The sequence below is a fragment of the Arvicanthis niloticus genome, chromosome 6 (assembly GCF_011762505.2).
Source record: "Arvicanthis niloticus isolate mArvNil1 chromosome 6, mArvNil1.pat.X, whole genome shotgun sequence".
Lineage (NCBI taxonomy): Eukaryota > Metazoa > Chordata > Mammalia > Rodentia > Muridae > Arvicanthis > Arvicanthis niloticus.
In genome coordinates, this window is record NC_047663.1 from 58,927,132 (window position 1) to 58,947,870 (window position 20,739).

General features: G+C 45.2%; 1 protein-coding gene across 6 annotated transcripts; it reads right to left on the minus strand.

Annotated features, from left to right (window-relative positions):
- Nucleotides 1–2,921: 2,921 nt before the first annotated feature.
- LOC117711204 (membrane magnesium transporter 2-like) lies at nucleotides 2,922–20,675 on the minus strand. 6 transcript variants are annotated; one of them, XM_076936619.1, is made up of 4 exons: nucleotides 20,512–20,675; nucleotides 19,969–20,095; nucleotides 6,034–6,217; nucleotides 2,922–4,903 (listed from the first exon to the last, which is right to left on the minus strand). In XM_076936619.1, exon 4 carries the CDS (start codon nucleotides 4,723–4,725, stop codon nucleotides 4,354–4,356), a length of 372 nt encoding a protein of 123 aa, XP_076792734.1. In that variant the 5' UTR covers nucleotides 4,726–4,903; nucleotides 6,034–6,217; nucleotides 19,969–20,095; nucleotides 20,512–20,675; the 3' UTR covers nucleotides 2,922–4,353. The 6 variants fall into 6 exon arrangements, with proteins under 6 accessions (XP_076792734.1, XP_076792735.1, XP_076792737.1 ...); XM_076936620.1 differs by lacking the exon at nucleotides 19,969–20,095; XM_076936622.1 differs by lacking the exons at nucleotides 6,034–6,217; nucleotides 19,969–20,095 and adding an exon at nucleotides 8,285–8,503.
- Nucleotides 20,676–20,739: the final 64 nt, after the last annotated feature.

The following is a 20,739-nucleotide window of genomic DNA, read 5'->3' on the forward strand; positions in this document are numbered from 1 at the left end:
GCTTGTTCAGCTGGGATCTTGCCATTCAGGAGGAGAGTATTAACATTCTCTTGAGCTTAATCAAGAAAAAAAAAAAAAGCAACAACAACACAGATTCATAAGCTGCTCAAAACTCAAGAATCTGGACTATACATGTTGGCAAAGGCTTAGCTGTGTATGCTTGTTTATAGTCACTCGAAGATTCAGTAAATATTGGGGGACTATCTGTTCCAGGTAGTTTTAGGGTCTATGAACACATCAGTGCACAAAACAGAGCCCCCCTTTCACGGGGTTTGCTTATGTGCACTCTGGGAATATACAGCAGTATCCTCTCGTAGAGACTTTTTTCTTTCTGTAGTCTCAGTCACCTAGTGTTAACTGCAGTCCAAAAAAAAAAAAAAAAAAAAAAAGTTAACGATTCTAGAAACAAACAACAGGTGAGTTTTAAACTCCATGCCATTCTGAATGTCACAAAAGCTAGTGCTGGCATCATGTGAATTTTCCCTTTGAGCATCCATGCAGCCTATACTCTCAACCCCCTAAGCACTTAATAATTGGGTTATCAGACTGAAAAATAAATTATCTAATGGACTCAGTATTTTGCAGGTGTCTACCCTGGGTCATGCATATGTGCCCTGGACTCAGTACTTTGCAGGTGTCTACCCTGGGTTCATGCATATGTGCCCTGCCCAAGGTGGAGCAAGCAGTGTATTCTGAAAGTGTCCTTGTGCTGACAGAAGGGACAGTCACATGGTGGAGGGGATTACGGGTTGGAGTACCATGAAGCATGAAATAGGCAAGCTAATTAGGTTTTCAGTTGTAGGTGTTGTTCTCCAAACTCATTAAGGGGAAGATGTTATGGACTAAATCCAGACCCACAAAATTTCTATGTTTAGGGGTCCCAACATGTGACCTTTCTCTGTTCCCCTTTCCTTTGGATTTAGGAAGCCTATGTCACGTTTGCCCCCCTATTTATTTGAGAAGCATGTAATATGTAGTCTAGTTTCACAGGTACACAGCCGGGGAGAAACTTTACTCAGGAAGATTCATACTTGGAATTTATCCAACACACGATCTAGATGAGATGCGGGACTTCCAGTTGATGTAGGAAAGAGTTGGGACGGCGGCGGCTGTAGGAATGTGATACACACACACACATACACACATACACACACACGCAAATGTCATGAGGGGGAGTATTGCAGGCTAAATAGTGGTTCCCCACAAGTTACATATTGAAGTCCAATCCCCAAAACCTTTCCCAGATCGTATCATTAAAGAAGTAATCATGATAACATGACAATGGAATCCTTATGAAGAGGATAATATGACACAAATACACAAAGTGAGGGCTACATGAAGACATAGAAAGAAGATGAGAAGACAGCCACCCACAAGCTAAGGAGAGAATCCCTGGAGGAAGGCACTGAGCCAACTCCTTGGTCTTGACTCCTGGCCTCCGGAAAATTAATTCCTCTTTCTTCAGGCCTGTGGCAACCCTAATAAACCAATACAGAGTGTTCTAGTTTCATTTCTGTTGCTCTGAGAAAACACCCTGACAAAAAGCAAACATGGAGAGAAAGGGCTTACTTGGCTCACAATGTCAGTCACAGCCCACTGCAAGAGTAGAAGTTAGGCACCATCTTCCACATCCACAGTCAGAAGTAGAAAAATAAACATACCCATTGCTGACGGCTTTCTCTCATCGACTCTCTTCTTGCCTTATGTCATTCAGGATCCTCTGCCTAGGAAATGGAGCCACCTATAGTGGGCTATTTCCCTACGTCAATCAACAGTCAGGACAATCCCAAACAGGCAAGCTTGATGAAGGCAATTACTCAGTTGCGATTCTCCCCACAGGTGATTCTAATTCGTGGCAAGTTGACATTTAAAACTAACCATTGCAAGAGGCATTCAGTGAAATGTCTGACACTACTGGGTACACTGTGCACCTACAAGTGTTCTGAAGACACGGAATAAACTGTGAGAGGGATGGAGAAGAGGCTGGAGAAGTGGGAAGGAGCTTGTCTCTGAAGGCACTCCAATGATGAGGATTCGGGCTTAATTTCGTATTCACAGTCTGGAGGTGTTGGAAGTCCGAAGGCAAGAGTTCTACGACTGTGCTGTGCAGCAGAAAGAGCACTCTAAAGTAGGACTGGTAGTACTGAAAAGGACTGCACAGCTAAGGGGGGAGATGAGGACTGTGCCAGGAACATAGGTTATGTCTGTAAGAAGTTAAATGATATAGCCATGTACTAAAGCCGGGATCGCCTGGATGGAGATGCAGAGAATACAGATGACAGGTCTTAGTTCCCCTTTGGATGCAGATCAGGAAAATCCCAGGGAAGGGAAACAAGATACAAGTAAGTAAATAAGAAAAGTAAATAAGGCGGGTCTCTTAGAATGAGAAGACAGCCAGAGACATGTCAGAAGGGCCATGTGTATTCAACATGCTGGAGGAAGGGACTCTCTGGAGAAGTGATGTCAGAGGAGGAAGGAACCTAGTACAGGGCTTCCCTTACTACATCATGGAAGCCAAGGCTGGGAAATCTCAGACAGGAAGGAGTGGAAACAGTGGTAAAAGCTTCAGACCAATCAACAGTGAGTCCTGAAACATTAGGTTCAGAATGAACTGAGCCTTTCTTGATAAATATGTATGGAAAAAACCCAAGTATGGTGGTGCACACCTTTAATCTCAGTACTTGAGGCAGAGGCAGTCGGATCTCTGTGAGTACAAAGCCAGTCTGCTATATATATCAAGTTCCAGATCTGATTGTCTCTTTTTCTGCCTCTTCCTGGTGTGTCTCTGTGTGTATATGTGCCCCCCTTCTCTCATACACACACACACTCACACCTCTGTCCCCTCCCCAACATATCACAAGCAAGGACATACCAAGCACTATGACAGGAATGAGGGACACCACAAGGAACCAAGACAAACATGATCTGCCCCGCAGGGAGATGACATTCTTGTAAAAGTAGACCATAAGGACAAGTAAACAAACCAGACACAGACTCAACCAACTGCTAACCAAAGATATTTGGGGGAAATTCCATCTGTACCGAACATATGCAAGCATCTTCTTATCGTTACCCCTAAACAAAGCAGTACAGCAACTGCTTACACAGAATTCACATGGTATTGGGTGTTACACGTAATCTGGAGATGACTGGAAGTATATGGGAGGGTGGGCAGAGGGTCTATGGAAATACTATGTCATTTTCTAAGACGACTTGAGCATCTGAGGACTTTGTTCCTGTGTATGGTTGTAGAGTCAATCCTCTGTAGATACCAGGGGACAGTTTTATATAAACACCTTCCCCTCCTTGATTCTTGTCCTCTGACAAACCTTAATACATTTGCAAATGGCAGAATCTCGTATGGGCCACAGCAAAAAGACAAGTGGGCATATAATCAGACCACAGCAAGCAACACGTGGAACTGGCCGCAGGCCGCAGGGGTAGCTAGACTGGCAGGGGCAAGGCTCTCTCTACCTCTTATGTGCACTATTCTGGGAATGCTGGCCTTTCTCTTCTTCACAGTTAGGCCTCTTCACCCAGTACGGACCACCACCACCATCTTTGAGCTTATAGCTCACAGCGGCCTCCAGATCATCAGCCTGAGAGCCCGGGAGAAATCTGTGGTGAGAGGTGTAATGAACAATCAAACAACACATTGCGAAAACCTTTAGGTTCCTTCAAGACTGTAGTCTGTGAGCAGAGCTCAGGAGGCCCACATGAAGTTCACCCTCAAAGGCTCAGGATGCAAGAAGAGCTCATGCCTGGGGTTAGGGGACAGAGCTGGAGAAAGATGGATGTCTCAGTTTAAGCGTGCAAAAGCGCATTTTCCTTACTGAGGCCTTTTTATTCCATTCAGCCCCTGGACGGACGGGGACAGGGTGAGGTCCACCTGCAGTATCTGCTTTACTTGGGCTGAGATCCAAATGTTGGCCTCATCCAAAAACAAATCCAGTTAATCAGCTTTCTACAGCTGTGACAGGGTACCCGACATAAATATCTTTTGTTGTTGTTGTTTTAATTATAGATATTTTTTGTTTTGGTTTGGTTTTGATTTTTTTCGAGACAGGGTTTCTCTGTGTAGCCCTGGCTGTCCTGGAACTCACTCTGTAGACCAGGCTGGCCTCGAACTCAGAAATCCGCCTGCCTCTGCCTCCTAAGTGCTGGGATTAAAGGCGTGCGCCACCACCGCCTAGCTAATTATAGATTTTTTTAAAGTTAAGTCTGAAATATCAGTAAAAATACTGATGTGTAGGGGATGTTTTACATCCCAAACCCCAGGACTTAATTCTGCGTCTGTCCTGTTATTTAATTTTTTTTTTTTTTTAAAGCTGAATGGTGCAGCGATTTGAGTTTTCAGAACTTCAACTGTACGCCAGAAGATGACACGCTGAGGTCTGAAGAAGGAGTTGCGTATGAACGCCGGAACAGTCCATAGCCAGAACGGCGAAACACATAAAAAGACGGGCGATTCCTTAAGGTGTCAAATGTCATATTCTTTAGTTCTGAAGTGGCATCCCTGTCTCTAAAGTCCCCTGCAGAATGAACCACGCCATAACAGGTAAGCGCAAAGGCCAAAAGTGTCTGGAGAACTATATCCGTCGGCAGCGGCTCATCCTCCTTCTCTGTCAGTCGTGTATGAGAACGATGCTGTGCAGCAGAGAAGGCAGCGTGGGTGAGAGCGAAGAGACCGACGCCCACCAGCACCTTCCACAGCAATGCCACCATGGTTCCAAAGGAGTGGCAGCCCCAGAGCTAGCCTTCCACACTGGGGTAAATATGATAAGAAAAGGAAAGACTTGTCTTGGCTCATAGATTCATCTGGGCTCGTTGCTTTGGGCCTGTAGCATCGCAGTACATCATGGAGGGAACACTGAGCAGAACAGGGGAGTTCAGCTCACAGCCACTGGGAAGCAAAGAGAGAGAGGATCAGGACAAACCCCAATGACTTAACTTACCCATTAGACCCTCCTCTTCTCTTCCTGCATATTACAGACAGCGTCTCACCGTGTAGCCCAGGTTGACCTCACACTTGTGGCAATTTTCTTGCCTCAGCTTCCTAGGTATTGAGATTACAGATGTTACAGCACCATATCCTGCTGGTCCTATCTCTTGAGATATTCTCCCACTTCTCAATGGTGCCACAGGCTGCAACCAAACCTTTAACACGTAAGTCTTGGAGAAAATACTGCAGATCCAACTGCAGAATGATGTTTAGCCATATATCTGGATATCCTGTGGCTCAATCAAGTTGACCAACTTGATGACATAACTGGATCACACAAAGCAGGGACAGCCTGTGTGATTCAGACTCAATGGCAAACTTGGAATTGACCCTAGGCTGACCTCGGTTACAAGCCTAACTGGCATGCTGTTCCTTCTTCTTTCCTTTTTTGATTTTTTTTTTTTGGGGGGGGGGTGGTGGTATTGAGACAGAGACCAGGTTTCTCTGTGCAGCCCTGGATGTCCTGGAACTCACTCTGTAGACCAGGCTGTCCTGGACGTCAGAGATCTTCCTGTCTCTGCCTCCTGAGTAGTGAAACTAAAAGGCGTGCTTTTCCAAATCAGAGTTCTCTCTGATTTCTAAGGCTCCTTGTGTGAAGACAAGTCAGAGGGAATCTACATATTTATTTATAGGTTTGGGAGCAACTTAGTCACTAAGATGAGATAAGCTTTCATGTTATCTGTTGACCCAAACATGAAAGCTCACCCTCTAATCTCAGTATCTGTGATTGATTCCTAGCACCTACGGTAGCTTACAACTCTAGTTCCAGGGGATCCAACACCCTCTTCTGGCCTCTGAGGGCAGCAGGCATGCATGTGATGCACAGACATACATGCAAGAAAACCAGAATAAAATAAACTCAAACAAAACTCCAATTTCCTCTAAAGAGATGAGCCATGCATATTGTGTACAGGCATACAGGCAGGCAAAACACCCATACACATAAAATAAATAATAAAAATGTGGTTGGGTTTTTTGTTTGTTTGTTTTTGTTTTTAAGACAGGGTATCTCTGACTGTCCTGGAACTCACTCTGTAGAGAGGCTGACTTTGAACTCAGAGATCTGCCTGCCTCTGCCTCCCAAGGGCTGCACCACCGTAGCCTGGCTTGTTTTTAAGCCAAATTCAGTAGCACACATCTGTAGTCCCAGCACTCCTGAGGCAAGATGGAAGGCAGACACAGAAGAACTGCCTGTAAGCTTGAGGGCCAGCTAGCCTGGAATACACAAAAGGGTGAAAGAAATGAGACCTCAGCGAACAAGTGGTGGCGCAGCTGCTTAGGTGCTGACAGTCCGTCCAGAGGGCGACCCCGAGCCCTTTGCTCTCTCTCTCCTGGTTCCAATCCCACTTTCCCCATGTGACACTGCCCGAGTCTCATGGGGGCGGGAATGAGACCTCGCCTCATCCAAGTGGAAAGAGAAAATGAACTCCCAAAAGTTGACCTCTGACCTCCACATGCATGCTGTGTGGAACACACACATATACATATCACTACACACACACACACAAATAACAAAACCCACAACCTTAATGATGCCACCTATATCCAGAGGATGAGCAGCTCTCCCTATGGTGACTCAAAGATCCAGGTTGCAACATAAATAAATAAGTAAATAAATAAAATAAATAAATAAATGTAACAAACTGTTTTAATATCTCTAACCATTAGAAAATGTAGCCAGTTATAGAAGGTTGTGAGTCACACATGGGCTCCAAGATTAGAACTTGGACCTCTGCAACCACAGCAGGCTCTAACAGCTGAAACACCTCTCCAGCCCCACAGCTAGGGTTCTACAACCTCATTTGCATTGTCCTCTATAAACAGGCCTGAAAACTCCAGGTTTATGACTTTTTCACTTGCTATTTAGTTTGGAAATAGTTCGGAAACTATGACGGCTATTCTTGGTTGTCACCCTGACTATATCTGGAATGAGCTACAATCCACAAATGGAGGGTACACTTTTGACCTGGATCTTGAAGCAGGAAGACAACACAGGATCTTAATCTGGATCTTGACGACAACAGAAGATGGAAAAGTTCCTTCTTCTTCACCTCCTTGCACTAACTGCCAGCACATCCATTGGAGCCTACTTTTCTTCAGGATTCCAGCTTATACAGACCAGCTGAAACACCCAGCCTCGTAGGACTGAGTCACTACAAGTTACTTGGACTTCCTACTCACAGCTGGCCATTGTTAGGTTAGTTGGTTTGCAGCCTGTAAGCTGTTCCAATAAATTCCCTTTAGATAGATAGATTAGATAGATAGATAGATAGATAGATAGATAGATAGATAGATAGATAGATAGATAGATAGATTCATTCCATCAATCAATAAATTCTGTGACTCTGGAGCACCCTAATACAGAAACCTTAGGTCACAATCACCCTCAACTAAGAACAATTGTTCTACATAAGAAAGAAATGGTCAGCCTATCTGTCAGCTGGATCTTGAATGTAATGAAATAGCATGTTCGGCTTCTTTATTACTTGCAAAGCTCTGAGGATTGCTGTTTGGTTTTGCTCACAAAATTACTGACAGAATATCAGAGGTGCTGACTTGAAGACTCAGAGAGAACTGTATGATGTGTCCTCAAGCTCTCAGCTGAGCTATTCCCAGACTAGGAGAATAATCTCCAGATACCACGCTCACAGCTCACAAAGAAACACTCTGAGTCCTTTGCAATTTAGTGTGACCAAGTAACAACTACAGAAGTGACCTGAAGTGATGTGTATGACTCCTTGCTAAGGCTTCTAAGAGTTCTCTTTCCCCATGACTGGAACTAAGCCTCTTTTGTTTGCTTATTTTGTTTTGTTTTACCATGCTGGCTTGTCAGTAAATAGTCTTTCTGGGCTAACATGTCCCCTGAAATTGAAAGATAGAAAAATCTAAGTTGACCCCCTGAACCCTACTCTTAAAAGCAAAGACATAAAAACCTGTAAGTCAAACCTGTGGCACCTCAGTCCCAGGAAATTAGCTGACCATTCGAACAGATGGCCCTAACTAAACAAGCCCTGAGATTAATGGTGTCAGGATGCAATGGGAAGGAGATAAGCCTGGCTGTGCTTCGAACTAACAGCCCTGAGACAATTGGTGCCAGGATGCTGAAAGTTTGAGATGAGCCTGACCCCTTTGAACCAGAACTCATGATAAATAGTATGAAGCTAGTCCGAAATAGCCAATTATAAAGTGACTCACCATCCATCTTAAGAATTTGAGATCAAATGTACCGATGACCTAGTGACCTGTTCCCCATCCTTCCCCCTTCCCTAACTCCACACCCACCTGGTTTGTAGATTCTCCTTAAAAAACTGTAAAAATCTGTGGCTGGCTGCTGAATTCCTCTACCCCTGAATGGGCTAGAAGGAAGGAGGCCCTAGCTAGATAGTTTTTTTGAGTAAACCTCTTGCGATTGCATCAAGCTGTGTTTCTCGAGAGTGATTTGGGTGTGTCTGCAGTTTCCACGGACCGTGAGGTCCTTTTCGTTTGGGCTTTACAAAATTTCTATGAGAAAACAAAAAAAAAATTTTTTTAAATTATTTGCCTAATGTAAGACAATATTTGTGAGCACCTAAGCAATTCTTATTCTTTTTGAGGGTGATGAAACAGACTCTTAGGAAGGATATTATTTCCAGGAAATGGACTAACTGTGATGATTCCTTTGTGCCTGTTGAAAACAGGAAGTAGTAACATCCAGGCAAGCCTTGGGATGTCTATAGTTTGCTTTATCTCCTAAACACCTAACAGCAGGGTGCTGCTTTGCTAACCAGCTTTCCTGGCTGTGGCTGATGGGGGAATTCCTTCACACTATGAAAAGTTCTGAGTGTCTGGGCTTGGTTTGTAGTCCCAATGAACTCTAGATTTGCAGACTGCCATGGATATGAAGTGTTAGTTTCTATATTCATAAAAATATACAAGGCTCTAGAAACTCAGTAAAGGTGGTTATTGGAAAATGTAACTTGATCGTGATGAAATGCACAGTGTGATCAATCAATAAGGATTCACTTGAAACACTTGGAAAGAAAGAATATAGCTGCTGGAGTTTCTGAGCGGTGAGGATTCACACGTAAATACATGCTAAGTGTTCCTGCTGAGCGGAGCAATCTGGATCTGATAAGCGAGTTTAAAAAGAGTTTTGTTTTTAATTATGTGTAGAGATGTCTCTCTCTCTCTCTCTCTCTCTCTCTCTCTCTCTCTCTCTCTCTCTCTCTCTCTGTGTGTGTGTGTGTGTGTGTGTGTGTGTGTGTGTGTGTGTGTGTGTGTGTGTATAGTGCCTCCAAGACCAGAGGAGGGCATCCAGTTTCCCAGGCACTGGAGTTAGAGGTGGGTGCTGGGAACCAAACAGGAGTTTTGCAAGAAAACCAAGCTCTTAACTGCTGAGCCTTCTCTCCAGCCCCACAACTGATTTTTCACAATCCTATGTGTGTTATTCTCTACAAACAAGCCTGAGAACACCAGCCTTTATTCCTTTCTTTCACTTGCTAGTCAGTTTAGAAACAATAAACAAATAGACTAACATCCAGGACACTGTCCAGATACCTTTCTAGGCCTTGTGCTCTCTGCTGGCTGGCTGGGGCCTCCTCTGTCACCAAAGAATCAAGTGTAGAGATGGGTGTACCAGAAAGTACTCGAACCAGACACTGATGAAATTTCTCCCTCCTCAGCCAGCAAAATGTAGTGAGAATATTTTTACAGTTCAGGATTCCAGTAACATATCGGCTTTCCACATAGGTTCCCAGGTCCCCTAGGAAGAACTGGCTGCTCATCACGTCACCGATAGAACTTTGTCGCTCTGAACATTTTATATAACCTGCCTGCATACACGGCTTATAGTCCCTTCCAGTCCATGAATCTTACTCTTGTTGAGAAGCCTCACGCCTGACATAGACTGTTCATTCAATTCGCAGTGTACAAAAAGATTTAAAAGTGCTGGAGAGATGTCTCAGAGGGTAAGAGCACCATCTGCTCTTCCAGAGGTCCTGAGTTCAATTCCCAGCAACCACATGGTGGCTCACAACCATTTATAATGGGATCCGATGCCCACTTCTGGTAGGTCTGAAGACAGCTACAGTGTACTCATATAAATAAAATAAATAATTTTTTTTTTTTAAGGATTTTTTTTGATTTCACAAGCAGCTGCTGCCATGTTACTGTTTTCTTTCCGTAGAGGTAAAGCTCACCAGAACACAGGATCTGTGAACACTGCCATCTTTAATCATTTGCACGGCTGTTTCACGTTGCTCTGCATCCTCTACCCATCAGTCTCTGAAGCTCTTTTCATTTTTGCAAAACCAACATTCTGTGCTAAACAATCCACACTCCCCTCTCCCTGTGTGACTCTGTAAATGTGACCGCCCTAGGCAAGCCAGTAAGTGGAGTTAAGCATTATTTGTCATTTTGTGATGGTTTATTTTACACAGCACAGCTCACCCATGGCAAAATATGAATTAGAATCTCCTCTCTTTTATGGCCGAATGTAACTCCCTGCATGACTACATGACATCTTTATGTAGCTGTTTGTCGGTAGACCTGGGTTAGTTTTACCTTCTGGCTGTTCTGAATAAGTTAGGTTTTGTTGTTGTTGCTGCTGTTTGTTGTTTTTGCTGCTGTTATTTTAAGACAGGGTCTCACTATCTAGACCTTGCTGACCTGGAACTCACTATGTAGACCAGGCTGTTCTCAAACTCACAGTGATTCGCCTGCCTCCACCTCCCAAGTGCTGTGACCAAAAACTAACTCAAAAACTCAACAGAAACACAGAGATACAGATACTTAACAGAAAAGGAAACAAGCAGGTGTATCAAGAGGTAGCTGACCCTGCTGGTTCGTTGTCTTAGTCAATTCATGCCTCCATAACACACCCACAGGATGGGTGGTCAGGGTACAGGATTTATCTATCCCCACAGTTCTGAAGGATGAAACTAAAGGGTACCAAGTGGAGTTCTAGTAAGGATTCTTCCCAGCTTCCTCCTTACTGTGTTCGAAATGGCCTTTCCTTAGGGACATGAGGGGACACAGCAAGTTCTTCAGTCTCAAGAGGTCAATCCTCTAGTCTTCATCTAAAGGCTAATTACCTTCCAAAGGCCAATCTCTAAATAGCATCACACTGAGGCTAAGGCTGTGGCATGTGACTGCTGAGAGGATGTGATTCAGTCTGCAGCGTTCTACTCCAGGGCCCCCAAATTTGTTCTTTCTTTCTTTCTTTTTGTAAATGAGTGTAGGGGGAGGGGGGCTGGAGGGATGGTTCAGCAGTTGAAAGCACTGGCTGTTCTTCCAGAGGACCCAGGTTTGACACCCAGCACCCACCTGTCAGCTCCAAACAGTCCATAACTCCAGTTTTAGGGGAACCTATCCCACTGGCCTCTGAGGCACCTGCATTCATATGCACACACCCATTTACAGGCACACACATCCACATATAATTTAAAAATTAAAAATAAATCTTTTCTGAAGAAGAGGAAGAGGAAAAGGAGGAGGTGGTTCAGAAGCAGCACTCTTCACAACAGCAAAAACCCACAAACATATCGAATGGCTATCAGTAGCATAGTGGAGCAATAAGCCAATGTATAAGCCTGCACAAAGTGTGCCATTACACAAAGTGAAGGATGTATGGTGGCATCCACAATACTGAGTTCTACTGACACATTAGTACATGAAAAAAGTTGTTCCACAAAAAAAATCATACAGAAATATGAATTTTTATAAAGTTAAAAATAACCCAAAGCAAGACTAGATACATACACAGGACACAACTGCCCAAGGGATGTAGAAACCACTGGGCCTGGAGGCACAGGCCCCCAATCCCAGCGGTTCAAGGCCTGCCTGAGTCACAGAGGAGGTCAAGGGCAGTCTGAGCAATTTAGCAAAACACTATCTCAAAATAAAAGTATAAACAGGAGCCTGGGGATGGAAGTCAGTGACAGAGCACCTACCCAGAAAGCACTGGGCCCTAGGTTTGACCTAGCACCATAAGCAAACAATAACCGAAGCAGTAGAAACGGGAAATGGGTGAAGGTTGAATAAAGCAAGATCAGACTAGTTTCAAGCTGTGACCACTGGAAAATTTCCATTTAGGTACATTTAAAATAATTTAAAAGGGAAAGCAAAGATTGATAAACACCGGATTCAGGACATGGGCTACTTAAGCAGTAGGAGGAGGGATCTCTGGATGGAAGAGAAACCTACAATTCCATGTCATTTTTTTGTGTCAAGTATTAATCAGTTTTCCATTACTATAACAAAACACCTGGTAATCAACTTACAAAGGTGAAAGGCTTTTAGGGGTGCTCATAGATTGGAGGTTGAGGCTCCAGTCCATGGTCCACAGTTCCACTGCTTTTTTTCCCCTACATTTATTTTATGTGTGGGAGTGTTTTGCCTGCCTGCATGCACTTGTATGCCTGGTATCCTCGGAAGCCAGAAGAGGGTATCAGATCCCTTGAGACTGGAGTTACAGACGTTGTGAGCTGCCATGTGGGTGCTGGGAGCCTCTATAAGAGGAGGCTATAATCTAACTGGAGCCTCTATAAGAACATCCAGTGTTCTTAACCACTGAGCCATCCTCCAGCCCCTCAGTTGCTTTTAAGTCTATGACAGGGCACAGCACATCATGGTAGCTGGGACACAAAAGAAAGCATAAGCAAGAGGTAAATCCTTGAAGGACACACCCATGATGACCTAATGCTTCCCCCCCAAGACCTCACCTCTTACAGGTTCCACCAGATCCTAAGACAGCTAAGCCTGGGACCAAACCTTTACCAGGCATCCCAGGTCCAAATCATACCATCCCAGATGTGCTGCAGCTTGGTTTTGTTTTGGATGACGAGTTTGTGAACTCCTATTATAGAACAAACTAGATAACGAGATTAAGGCAGGCCATGCACAGAGCAATGAAAACCCAATTAGAGAACAGAAAGGAAAGCATGAAATCATGGTTCTTGGCAGCACTAGGTAGAAAGATTAGGATGTGTGCCCCTGATGCTGGAGACTTAGTGGCTAGCTCTCCTGTCCTTCCCTGGCTTGTCCACCCTGGAAGGCCATTTCTCTCAATAGCGTCTCCGACCGTCTGACTATACACTGACCAGCAGAGGTCTGTGGTATTCTCAGGCTTCTAGACTCCTGATTAAGAGAGGCACTGGATACTTAGGATGTCACACAAGTGGCTGGATTATATTGCCCAAACCTCAGGCTAACCGACAGGTTTACATTTGTGCCTGGCATATGCCCTTTTTTTTAGAGACTGTGGTGGTTACTATTGACTGTCAACTTGCCAGGATCTAAACTCATCTAACAGACAAACCTCTGGGCATGTCTCTGAGAAGTTTCTAGACTGGGTTAACAAAGGCTGGAAGATCCATCCTAAATGTGAGTGGTACCATTCCATCAGCCAAGGACCTAGACTGAATACAATGAAGAACATTTTTTAAAGTTTTGCCAGCTGGTGGTGGTTCATACCTTTAATCCCAGAAATTTGGGAGGCAAAGGCTGGTAGATCTCTGAGTTGGAGGCTACAAAGGAAGTTCCACAACAGCCAGGGCTATACAGAGAAACCCTGTCTTGAATAATCAAAAATATTATTTACACACACACATACACACACACACACACACACACACACACACACACACACATATATATATAATTTTTTGTGGACAGGGTCTCTCTCTCTATTATGCAGCCCTGACTGACCTGGAACTTAGAGACTCGCCTGTCTCTGCCTCCCTGGTGCGGAGATTAAAAGCACACACCATCGGGCTGGAGAGATGGCTCAGCGGTTAAGAGCATTCACTGACTGCTCTTCCAAAGGTCCTGAGTTCAATTCCCAGCAACCACATGGTGGCTCACAACCATCTGTAATGGGATCCAATGCCCTCTTCTGGCGTGTATGAAGACAGCTATAGTGTACTCATATAAATAAAATAAATTAAAAAAAAAAAAAAAGCATACACTATCATGTCTAGCCAAAAATATAATAACAATTAAAATATGAATAAATCAAGTGAAATGCCAACATCTATCTCTCTCTCTGCTTCCTGACTGCAGATGTGATGTAACAGGCCACCTTGTGCTGCTGTGACTTTGCCACCATGACAGATTATATATACTCTTGGACTGTGGGCCAAATAACGGCTTCCCTCATTAGACTGCCTGTGACAGGTACTTTGTCAGAGAGAAGAGAAAAATAACGAATAAAGGGACCCTCAAGTATTTTGCCTAAACGTGATAGAGAAATAACTAACTGGGCTACTGTGGACACCCCAAAAAAGAGACAAGTCTTCCTTCGAAGAGAAAAATGAACCTGTCAAAGAAAAAAAGTTCTCTGATACTTAGAAGAGCAGCACAAAGAAAACCTTGTTCAAAATCAGGTCCCCAAATCAGGGACGTCTATGACAGACTTTTCAGTGCCTTTCAGTGCCGGGAAATTACCAAGAGGAAATAGGAAAAGTAAGAGTATCTGGCTAAACTGACCATACAGGATTCCTCCTGAAGACAAGCCAGCTTGAACAAACACCACCCTCAGCTTGGTGCAGAATAAAAAGCCTGCTCATGGGAGCAATCAGATAATGAAGCAGAGGATTCTCGCTAAATGACCTTGGCAGAGTTCTTTGCTAAAACCAGATCTTACAAGGAAATACACAGTCGGATCTAGGAGAGACTTCAAACTAAAGAGAGTAACTATACTTTGATCAAGCAGAAGATCATTGTCAAGTAAGAGACAGAAAAGCCCTTTGTTGTATGGTGACAGAGGCACTGATGTCCACCAAAGGTCAGCACTAAATTCTTCTCAGTCCGCAAACGGTCATGAGACTGAGGAAAGAAAAACCCACACTGGTTTTCTCCCACACCCAGCTCCTCTAGCTCTAGTTCGGTCCCAGAGCAGTGGTGAGTGGGAGCCTCAACATCCTCATCAACTCCTCCTCAATGCAAATACCCTGAGTCACTTATGCAGAGCTGTGAGCAGCACTTGCTGTTCTTGTTGTGGTCAGCCGCCACAAACAACAGAAGGGGGCAAGGGCACGGTTTGCTCTGCTCACGGTTCCAGCCAGTCTCATCATGGAAGGGAAGGCAGGGCAGAACACGTCAGTCCATGAAAACAAGCCCATATGGGGGAAGTCTGAGATAGTTAGCCCTCATTATCAACTTGCCTGGATTCAGAATTATCCAGGAGTCCTAGAAGGCATAAAAAGGAAAAAACAAAAAAGTAGGCAGGGCATGAGCGTTCCTCCCATCAGCCACCTGACACTCCAATCACCACGCCTCTCTGCCTCAAACTGAATTGAGAAAGACCCTCTTCCCTTCGGCTGCTGTCAGGTGTTCCGTCACATCAACAAGACGACAACACACAGCTATCCAAAGCATGGCAGACTACCACTACTGTGGTAGGAAGCAGAGTTTCCTTCCACAATGTATCGAGCTCTCCCAGTGTTTCAGGTGCCCGCACTACACAGGCACTGATGGACAACAGCCTCCACTAATGGCAGTTCTATTACTACAGCAACTGGTAGAGGCAGAGGGACTTCAGTATACTCAAGATAGACACCTGAGCTTAGCTAGCAGGAGGCAAAAGAATCCAAGAAGCCATGCCAGAAGACAGCAAATGAAACCTAAAAGATAAAGAGGGATGGAGGATATCTGAGGAAGAATGTCATGTGCAAACAGAAGCACCAGAGACGCCATTGTTCCCAATATAGTCACTAAAAGGTGGGCATGGAGGCCTCACATGAAGGTGACACCTACTTAGGGGATGGCAGAATCTCTGCTAAGGAGGAAAGGACAGTGGCATCTGGGAAGACTGGCACCTACAATCACATCCTTTGTGAGGCTAACACAGGACTGCAAGTTTGTGTCTAGCCCGAGCTCCATACTGAGACGATGTCTGCAAGGGAGAAAAGATTGCAGTTTATAAGAACAGGAGCTGGAGAGACGCCTCAGCAGCAGAGAGCTACTGCGTCTGCAAAAGACACAGTTTAGATCCCAGCACCCACCTCTGTGGCTCAGGACCACCATTAACTCCAGCTCCAGGGAATCTGATGCCCTCTTCTGGTCTCCAAGGATACCTGCATTGGATTGTACATACCTATAAACTGATACACACACACACACACACACACACACACACACAAATAATTAAAAGTATTAAAATTAAATTAAAATTTAATAAGTCAAAAATAAATAAAATCATGAACCCAAATAAACTTTTTTTCTTTATAAGTTGATTCTCTCAGATACTTGCTATAGTAAAGAAAAGCAGGCTAACAGAGAGGAGAGAAAGAAGAAAACAGATTCAAATGGACAGATCCTCAACCAAGGGAATAGCTGTATATCAGACAGAGACATATTTTAAAATGAAGACGAATAGTATGAAGTCCTAAACAACACAGGCTTTCCATTCAGACGAACCTAAGTTCAACTCCCCAGCTCTGTCTGTGAGACCTCGGGCAAATCACTGAACCTGGCAAAGATTCCATTTCTTCACCTGGGAATCTCACAGCTGCTGAAAAGATGGAGTGGCACAGTATGTGCAAATGACACAACCCAAAACACAGCATATGGAGAGCCATGGAGAGCCAGAGAACCAGACAGCAGAAAGGAGCCGCCGGCCTTGATGCCAGTGTTAACAGACTCTGTTAGCCAGGTGAGGGTGCTGAAGATGATCCAATGAACACTCGCTCCAGGCCTGTCTCTGACAGTGAGCAGAGACCCGAGTGCTCCGGGAGAAGATATGCTCACTGGAAGAAGGTGACATGCACCCTGGTAAAAGACATTCTTCGGGGAGCGTGGCACACTCTCATATTTTGTGGATGGAAAGACCCTGCCTCTTGTTACCTGAGCCTCTTTTCAGTGCGTGCTTCTAACAAGCACACTTGAAAGATGACAGTTTACTGCTTCCTTTATAAGCTGTAGATTCCTTCCTCCCCAAGCTCCATGTTTCTCAGCTGTGACACAAACCATCTGCATGTGGAGCATCCATCTGGGTCCATCACACTGCCCCTGCAGGGCTCAGAGGCACGAACCTACGAAAATATGCCCATGCTCCTACTATTTCCTCTGCCAGAGTGGTAAAGTCCTGGTCTCTAAACTCAAAGTCTTGTGTCTTCTACTGATAACCAGAGCCATCAACGTGTACACGGTATGAAAGCCATGAGTGTAAGCCATGAGTGTAAGCCATGGCAAACCCTACAGTGAGGATTCAGACAGCACTGTTTGCCAACAAGTAAAGGACAGGGGTAAGAAAGGGGGCCCTAACAGACTTGAGAAGGAAAGGCACACAAGCCTCTGGGCTCCACCTCCAGCGCTGCAAGAGGAAAGGCACAGAGTCTTTTCAGAGTAGTAGTCCCTTTTCAGGCTTCTGAATTCCCCAAGCTCTCCTAGAATTCCCTATGTAGCCTCAAACCTGCTATCTTCCTGCCTCACTCTCCCAACAGCTGGAATTCCAGGGGTGCACCATCACACCAGTCTAGAAGAAAGCAGTTTCAATCAAAACTGAGCAGAGAACAGGATCTGGTGCTGCGTCTGAGTGAGATGAAGACTGAAAGTAGCCACTGAATTTAGCAACTAGGTCACCGGCAAGACACATTTCAACGATGCGATGTGGACGGAAGCCAAACTGTAGTGGAAAAAGAGTGGATGGAGGTGAAGAAGTTGTAACAATAAGTACGAGGCATTTCTTAGAAGCTTAGCTGAAGCAGGGTTGTGGTGGCATGCAGCTTTAATCCCAGCACTCAGGAGGCAGCGACAGGGGAATCCCTGATTTGAAGCCAACCTGGTCTGGAGCTAGTTCCAGAACAGCCAAGGCTACACAGAAAAACCTTGTCTTAAACAAACAAACAAAAACACTCTGCTGAAATGAAAGGAAGGTGTGGAGTATTGGTAGCCAGAACAGATCGAGGCAAACTCAACTTCACCCTCTCTCTCTGGTTTGGTTTTGTTTTTCTTTTCTTTTTCCCTTCCCTTCTCCTTCTTGCTCTGGCCCGCTCGCTCTGGCCCATAGGTTTTTATTTATTTATTTATTATATGTAAGTACACTGTAGCTGTCTTCAGACACCCCATAAGAGGAGCATCAGATCTCATTATGGATGGTTGTGAGCCACCATGTGGTTGCTGGGATTTGAACTCATGACCTCTGGAAGAGCAGTCAGTATTCTTAACCTCTGAACCATCTCACCAGCCCTTGTTTTGTTTTTCTAAGACAGAGTTTCTCTGTGTAATAGCCCTGGCCATCCTTGACTCACTTTGTAGACCTGGCTGGCCTCTAAGTCACAAAAACATACCTGTCTCTGCCTCCTGGATGCCAAGATTAAAGGCGTGCGCCACCACACTCGGCTTTTCAACTTGTTTCTTAATAAATGGAGAAGATCTGAATGGTCATTACTGAGAGCAAGCCCAGAAAGAGAAAAATTGAAAGAAAAAAAATAACAGAAGGAAGGATTCAGAGAAAGAATGACCTCAGATCCCTGGTGGAACTGCATCTGCTCCAATCATACATCCTCAAACAGATCAACCTGCTGGCTCAGGTTTGGGGTCTGTCCCCAGGTGGGTGGAGGGGCCTTGTCAGCAAGAAGCCTTCACAGCTACTTTCCTGGATGGTCAAGCAGGCCAGAAATGAGACTCAGGGGTTATTTCCCAAACCAGATTCTCAAGATATGAATAAGTATCCTCTGCACACAAAAACCAAGCGTTTTGAATGAAATGCTAAACCGTGAAGCCAGAGCCGTGTTCACCAAGAACATCGGAGAGTGGGCTGCAGAAAAGAAACTTGGGGAGACCCAAGGCCTCATCCTCAAAGCACTTGGCACTTAGGAAGAAGGAAAAGAATTCTCACTTGTACAGCTCCTCTGCTTGGCGTTCATCTATGGATAAGAATCCCTGCTTGGTACTTGTCAGGTTCCTGAACCCTCTTCCCAGCTCATCAGTGCGTGTCTTTGTAGAATCCAGTTCTAGCAAAGAGTTTTCTCAAGTCGGTTTAGGAAGATCCGGGTGGCTGATCACCTGCAATGTCTGATGAGGCTTCTCATCCTCTACCAGCCTGCAGGGATGCTGACTGGCTCTGTCTTCCACAATTCTATTAGGCCAAGTTTAGCCAGAATCCTGTTACAGGTGGTACTTCCACTTTGTCATTTCCCATCCATCAACACCCACCCAGCTGCTTCGATAAAAACTCAGAACCAAGCTAGGTCTCTCTCCCCTAGTGCCCAGCCCCACTGAAGACGGTCCTGAATAACAAGTGTCATTAGAATTATTTTCTCAAAAAGAAAAAAATCCACTGGGCTAGGAGACAGCTCAATTGGTAAAGTGCTTGCCTTGTAAGCAGGACCTGACTTGGGTATCCATGACCCATTTTTAAAAAGAATGAAGCTCTAAATTAATTTAAAGATTTGAATTTATAGAATTTTTTTTAAAAGAAAAATTGCCACACACCCCTTTAATCCCAGCACTCAGCAATCAGAGTCAGGTAAATCTGTGAATTCGAGGCCAGCCTAGTCTATGTAAAAAGTTCCAGATTAGCCAGGGATACATACATAATGTGACCTATCTTAAAAAAAAAAAAAAAAAAAAAAAAAAAAAGATGTCGTGTGGTAGTATTCACCTAACAATCCTAGGCTAGGAAGGTGGAAAATAGGTGGATACCTGAAGTTCAGGGGCCAGCCAAACTAGCCTGCTTGGATACTTCCAGACCAGGGAGAACCTTTGTTAAACAAAAAGCACCCGGGTAAACACAGACAAAACACACACACACACACACACACACAGTCTTCACCTCCCAACTCTTGAGATAATGTTACTATGGTACTATCCTAACCTTCCAGGAGTCAGGGATTTGGAAGCCCAAGGCTTTCCTGATACGGATCAGCAGGTGGTAAACCCTCTGGCCTAAAGCAGCACTAAGGACCTTAAGAAAGGAAAAAACCTACAACAAAACTGCTGCCCCTCCTACAGGTAAGAACAGGGCATAAAGGCCTCCAAAGTACCTTATCCATGCAGCATGGGCTCCTAGAGGCTGGTAGAAGAAACCCGAGAAGAAGGCAAAAGGAATGTCTAATCAGAAGCCACATTTCCGCTTTGTAGTAGTAGCAGGAAGACCTAAAAGACTCCTCTCTGCAGTGGTAGAGGGAGAACAAGAATGCAGAGTTCACAAAACTAGACTATCCAGGTCTGGGTCCATGCACCAACCACAATCATCTACCTGAAAGCCACCGAGGCTCCAAGAAACGAGCATCGGAACCACCCAAGATGCTAGCTAAACGCACATTTCCAGGCCCTGAGAAGAGGCTTGTACAGTGGGCATGGAGCCAGGCCTGAGATACTGCGCTTTCAGCCAGCACTTCAGACAATCTGGGGTACTCTGCAGAGCCCACTCTTGAGAAACTAGACTCTGGGACGAACAGGACCTCCAAATGTCAAAGTTTCCCTACCTCGCTCGGAGCACTGACCTCCTCCCACCACCCCAACCCCGGGCCTCAATCACACTCGCAGTCTTGAAAGCATTGGGGAACTCGGTTGGACTCACCGACCTTTGCCGGGGCGCAGTGGGCCCCAGAAGGCGCAGCGCGGTGTCCGGCAGGGGGCGCTGCACCAGGGACAAAGCAGGGCGGGGGCGCTGGGCACCCCTAGCCCAAAGACGCGCGGCGGGAAGGAGCGGGCGCCGGAGAGGGAGGGAGACACGCGGCGGCGCGGGGGCGGGGCGGCCGGCGGGGCGGGGCGGGGCCGACGGGCTGGCGGCGAGCGCCGAGAGAGCGCGC